The sequence below is a fragment of the Rosa chinensis genome, chromosome 4 (genome assembly GCF_002994745.2).
Source record: "Rosa chinensis cultivar Old Blush chromosome 4, RchiOBHm-V2, whole genome shotgun sequence".
Lineage (NCBI taxonomy): Eukaryota > Viridiplantae > Streptophyta > Magnoliopsida > Rosales > Rosaceae > Rosa > Rosa chinensis.
The window spans coordinates 21,254,362-21,260,361 of NC_037091.1; the positions used below are offsets into that span (position 1 = coordinate 21,254,362).

At 39.0% G+C, this 6,000-nt stretch overlaps 1 protein-coding gene across 1 annotated transcript; it reads left to right on the forward strand.

Annotated features, from left to right (window-relative positions):
- Positions 1-3,994: 3,994 nt before the first annotated feature.
- LOC112198980 lies at positions 3,995-4,225 on the forward strand. Its single transcript, XM_024340055.2, has one exon. It carries the CDS (start codon positions 4,052-4,054, stop codon positions 4,223-4,225), a length of 174 nt encoding a protein of 57 aa, XP_024195823.1. The 5' UTR covers positions 3,995-4,051.
- Positions 4,226-6,000: the final 1,775 nt, after the last annotated feature.

Below are 6,000 nucleotides of genomic sequence, written 5' to 3' on the forward strand. Positions count from 1 at the left end.
ACACCCACAAACCTTCCTCTCAAAATTGTCATCACTCTCCTCTCCTCTTAGTGCTGTCACTTTATCTCACTAATCACCGATCGAGCCTTTTAGATCTCGTTGTTAAGACCCCAAATTGTTAGTTGTAAAACAACAGCGTTTCACATATTAAGTTTGTTAGCTCATTGTCATTACATTTTTTTTATTTCATTTGATGCACGTATATTGCTTCTTATGTTTATGTATAACTAATATTCACAGTTACGGCTAGGCAAAAAAAAAAATTGAAAACGAAAAACCCTGAGCTTTGGTTTTCGGGTATCACTTGTTCATTTTGTGTGCAGAAGGGTTGTCAGCTTTGATCTCTACATATGTTCAGAACGGCCTCATCAAAGGCTTGACTATGGCCCCAACGACACGTACTATTCATCATCTACTTTTTGCAGATGACGGTTTTCTTTTTGGGGAAGCCACGACACATGAATATCATGCTTTCAAGTAGGTACTCTCACTCTATGCTCAAGCATCTGGCCAACATATCAATTTACAACAATCTAGTGTGGTTTTTAGTGGTAATGTAAGTTTGCAGCACAGGAACAATTTAGTAACTATCCTTGGAGTACAATGTGTCAAAGAGCACGGCTTATTCTTGGGACTACCCATCCATGTCGGCCATGACAAGAAGGCTATTTTTGCTTACTTGAAAGAGAGACTCTCAAAGAAGCTGATTGGTTGGCGATCTAAAACCTTGAGTGTTGGTGGTAAGGAACTGCTTATCAAGGTAGTGGCTAAGACCTTGCCAAATTATGTCATGAATTGTTATGCCTTACCAAAATCTATATGTGATGAGCTCCAGCAGTTATGTTGTCAATTTTTTTTGCGGAAGTTTTGATGAGAGGAGGAAGATTCACTGGCGATCTTGGGAAAGAATGTGTCTTCCCAAGGATCAGGGAGGGATGGGATTTAAATATCTACATGCGCATAATTTGGCAATGCTTTCAAAGCAAGGTTGGCGGTTATTATCTCACCCGGATTCTCTCATGGCTAGGGTTTTCAAAGCAGTTTATTATCCCTATGGCTCCTTTCTTATAGCGGATATGGGAGACCGTCCTTCCTTTTCTTGGCGGAGTCTGATGGAGGCCAGGCCGGTAGTACACGCTGGCCTTTTGTGGCGAATCAGAAATAGTCAATCAGTTAGCATTTAGGAGGATGATTGGATCCCCAATGTGTCTCACCACTCTGTACCTTGGCCTACTGACTCGGTTTTCGTTAGAGTGTCCGATTTGATAGTTGACAGTTCCATGTCTTGGGATGTTGCAGCAGTCCATGCATGCTTTGAACCTCATGTAGCCGCTCAGGTTCTCTCTATCCCTCTTAGTAGATGTTTTGGGGATGATAGACTATTGTGGAAGTTTGATAAAAGAGGTAACTTCTCCGTTAAATCTGCCTATAAGATGGCTTGTAATTTTTTATTAGGCAATCTGTTCGCCTCAGGTTCTGCTGGCAATCCATATAGCCCTATTTGGAAAGCCTTGTGGAAGGCTAGAGTCCCAAGTAAGGTGGCTATTTTTGGCTGGAGGGCAATACTCAATTTGTTCCCCACTCTGACTGTATTGACCTCTAAAGGCTATTCTGGTACTGTGCAGTGTGTCGTTTGTTCTTGACAAGCAGAAACACTAGAGCATCTGTTTTGTGATTGCAGCATTGCTAGGGAGATTTTTGGGGCTCCTCCGTTCTGTTAGAATAACACAAACAAACATCCATCATATACATTCAAGAAACACAAACCATAATTCGATGAAGAATTACTAACCTGATGATGTAGAAGCCATTACCATGCCGAAAGCACAAGTCTTCTGTTCTCTCCAATGCTTTGGCAGTCTATAATGGGGTAGACAATATTGCTTGATTAATTGTGAGAACAGGGACCTTGCTTTATATAGGAGTTGATGATTCCTAAACCTTCCCATAAAGATTTCCTTGTGAATCATGGATTCAACTCCTCTGCAAAGCATACTCTAGTTCATGTCTTAGTAAACTAATTAGAGTCCACATAGGATTAGGTTTCCTCAACCTGCAAAGAGTATAATCACACTAATTTCCTTATTTGCAAGTTATCCGGATTGCATCACATTGTGTAATCCTTAATCCTTGTTCCTAAGATGATCTTATATTGTGATTAATGAAGTTCCATATTGTATGATAGTCCAATTAGGTTTTACACGTTCTCTATCCCTTCTTCCTCCTTGTCTTGGAAGGACTGGCTACTAGAACGTGCATTCCAACTTCCTTCAGTTGTTTTTGACCAGCTTCTGGTGCTTCTTTGGAGTATTTGGCGGAATAGGAATGATATATATATATATATATATATATATTATGGCGTGGTTGTGGGTAGACTGGTGCTACCCTGGTGGCTACTGCCATGAGGAATTTTTACAGGCCAATCTTTCTTTTACTAGTGCACGGCAAGACCGGGTGAAACCTAGAAAGCAGTGGGCTGCTCCACCTGATGGGGTACGTTAAGATCAATGTCGATGGGGCTTTCCTGCCTTCCATTAAGTTTGGGGGAACAGGTGGCGTTATTCGAACCTCTCAAGGTCAATTTCTGGCGGGCTTTTCACATAGGGTGGATTTTGTGAACTCACCTTTGCATGTTGAGTTACAAGCTTTGAAGAAAGGTCTGGAGTTGCTGCTGGCTATGCATGTCAATCAAGCTATCTTCGAAAGTGACTGCTTAATTGCAATACAGGCTATTGATTCTGCCATTACAGACTTGTCGCCTTTGAGTGCTTTGATCTTGGATATTAAGGCTCTGCTAACAGCTAGTAAGGACTTCAAGCTTTCTTTCGCCCCTCGTCAGGCCAATACGGTAGCACATGGAATGGCTAGCTTCAGTTAGGGGTGGGTTCGGTTTTATTCGGTTCGGTTTTGGGCCAGAACCGAGAACCGCACCGAACTTAAATTCGGTTCAGTTCGGTTCAGTTTTTCGTTTTTGAAAATTTAACACCGAAAACCGAACCGAACTGTTCGGTTCGGTTCGGGTCGGGTCAAATTCGGTTTTTTTTTTTTTTAATAAATAATTTTAGCTGAATAAAGAAATTTCATTCTTAATTTTTTTTTAAATCATTTATATATATCCATTTGAGCCACGAATCAATCCCATCTATAATCCGGAAATTAAGAATAAAGGCCATTGGAGCCTTCCTTTCAAAAATAATAAAGGCCATTGGAGCCTCATTTATTATAAAAAAAAATAAAAAAAGCAACCCATTAACCATATACAGAACTGAAAGAACCACAAAAAAAAAAAAAATTAAATAAACCGAGCAAATCACTCTTCCACCATGTAAACACAAATTTCACTACTTGAGCTTGTGGATTCTCTCCCAAGGCAACATCTCCATACCAAGAGCTGCTTGCAGCAATAGATTAAACTGAGCCACAAAAAATATTAGATAGAAGGTAACAATGCAGCATAAAAAAAATTAGACAAAATGCATACAGGTATAAGACCCAAGCAATAGAGGAACAAATATATTAACAAAGATCTTCTGAGTCAGAGAAAGGCAATGATATTCAAGTGCCTTGTTCATCATGGTCAGTAACTAATATTCATGGACACATTAGTTATCAAGAACAGTAAGCATTGTTCTTGTTGGCAAAATACTTGAATCATTCAAGACACCAATGGACCTAAAGGGCAAGCTTAATCACAAAATCAAGTAAGAGCGTACTTCTTGGTGATTGAGCACCTAGTAATTAATTACATGTCCCTACAAAACCTACCTTTGAATATTTATCTACTAGTTAGTATGAGGTCTCGATCAATAAGATCAGTTGGACAGAAAATAAGTAGGAACTTGCCTGCAATTGTCAAGGAAGCTTCAGCCAGATTAAGACCATGAAGCACATCTCCTTCAAGGGTGCGAAGCATGGCAAAAGCTGAAATCGCCAAGTCTATATTCTTTTTCCTCTCAAAACGGTTGATAGAGAGAAAATTTAACCTACCAAGAAAAAAAAATAACAAGTCTAAGCCTCCAAATCAAATTCAAAGAAGAAAGACATACAATTAATGTCTTTGCACTATCAAATGTATAAGCATGCTCTTTGCCAACAACAATTAGAATTAGAAAACAAAGATGCAGTATTCAAAGGTTTATTTGCTGAACTAGAAAGAGAACATAAAGGAAACAAAGTAGAACTTACTGTCATCAGTTTTGAACCATTGATAAGTTCCCCAGCTTGAGTTGATTATGTAATTGTACTGCCAGATGGTAAGAGCAAAAGTTAGCATTCCATACCCAGAAATTTCATGCTCTGCTAAAGCAGCTTCCAGCCTTCCACCAACATAAAAGAATCTGACAATTTTGATACTGCACAAAGCAATGACAACACTCATCAGTGACAAAACACAGACCAAGCAAATGCCATTTCCATCTATTATGTACCAAATTTGCAATTTAAACAACATTGCTACCAGAACCAAGCAAAAGAAAAGAAAGTTAAGTGCCATTATGCAATCAATAAAGCAATTATGTATCCAATTTGCACACAACACTCATCTATCATTCTATCCCATTCCAACAACATTGCCAAAACAAAAAAAACTAAAGAAAACGTCAAAATAAAAAGCTAAAGAAAAAGCTAAACGTACACAAGTGAAGACTTACAGTTTTCCAACCATCATCAGTTTCAACAGCAATCTGGATCTGATTTCCATTTCCTTTGATGTTTCAAGCTTTGGATCAAACCAAACCACAAACAAAAAGGCAAAACAATATATCATGTATCAGTATCATAACTCACACTGAGGCTTGTTTGTCATAACTATCAACTCATTATCAGAAAAGAAAATGAACAACTTACAGGTCTTTAAGGTGCAGAAGATGTATCACTGACGAATATAAAGATTGGTAATGAAAAAGCAGAGAACTATTAATCAAAAGCGAAAGAACAGAAATATTCATCATATCTGGGTTTATCAAAAAGACGAAACTACGATGAAACAAAGATATAAACCCAGCATCAAGAGCAGCGAGATTTGAAATTGAAAAAGCTTGAAATCATACCGTCACCTCAACATCGCCGTCGGTAATCTCCTGGATAATCTACGATGAAAATCCTACAGATCCTTGCCTTCGACCGAGAGAATCTCCTTCACTATCCCGCTCAGATCCATGGCCATCGATCTGGTCTTCATGACCCAACCGAGACCTTAGACTCGTGAGCTTGATCGATCTAGTCCTTGGGGATCTCGAATTCTCTATGGCGATGAGAAAATTGAAAGGATTGACGAAGAGAAGAATGAGAGGGCGAGAGAAGAGAGAAGAGAGAAGAGAGAGCGGCTGAAGAGAAGTTCTTGAGAGAGAGACTGAAGATTGACCGAGGGATTTAACATCTATATATATGGCGGCCATTAGGGTTTCTAAAGCTAAATCCAAAACGACGTCGTTTTGTAGTAAATGAACAGTGTTTCGGTTCGGTTCGGTTTTGACTGGGCCGAAACCGAAAACCGAACCGACCAGATTCGGTGCGGTGCGGTTTTTTCCAATTCGGTGCGGTTTTTTTCGGTGCGGTTTTTTTCGGCTGCGGTTCGGGTATCGGTGCGGTTTTTTTCGGTTTTCGGTTTCGCGAGCCCACCCCTAGCTTCAGTTTTGAATCAAACGTTCACCTTGATTGGTTTATCAATGCTCCGGATTTCATCCTAAATGCCCTTATGTACGATTATATTCGTATCTAATAAAGTTTTTTCTTTTCTCCAAAAAAAAAAAACACGTATTACCTGACTGGTTTTAAATTAGTTGTATAGTCTGTGACTAAAATGTCAAGAACGTCACCAAACATGAATAAGATTTTATTGTTCGGCAATACTGGCAGCTTTTTCTGAAATGGATTTAATTCAGAATAAATTGTCTCCTAAATAATATAAAAGAGTAATGTTTTAGTAGTGCAGACTGCAGAGTCTCTCCGAGTCGAGCACAAGGAATAAAAAAAATAATAAATAAAAAAAACATAGAAACA

Bases quoted from the DNA above. Each gene is read 5' to 3' on its own strand.
- LOC112198980 (XM_024340055.2), top strand. From the start codon at position 4,052: ATGTCTTTGCACTATCAAATGTATAAGCATGCTCTTTGCCAACAACAA.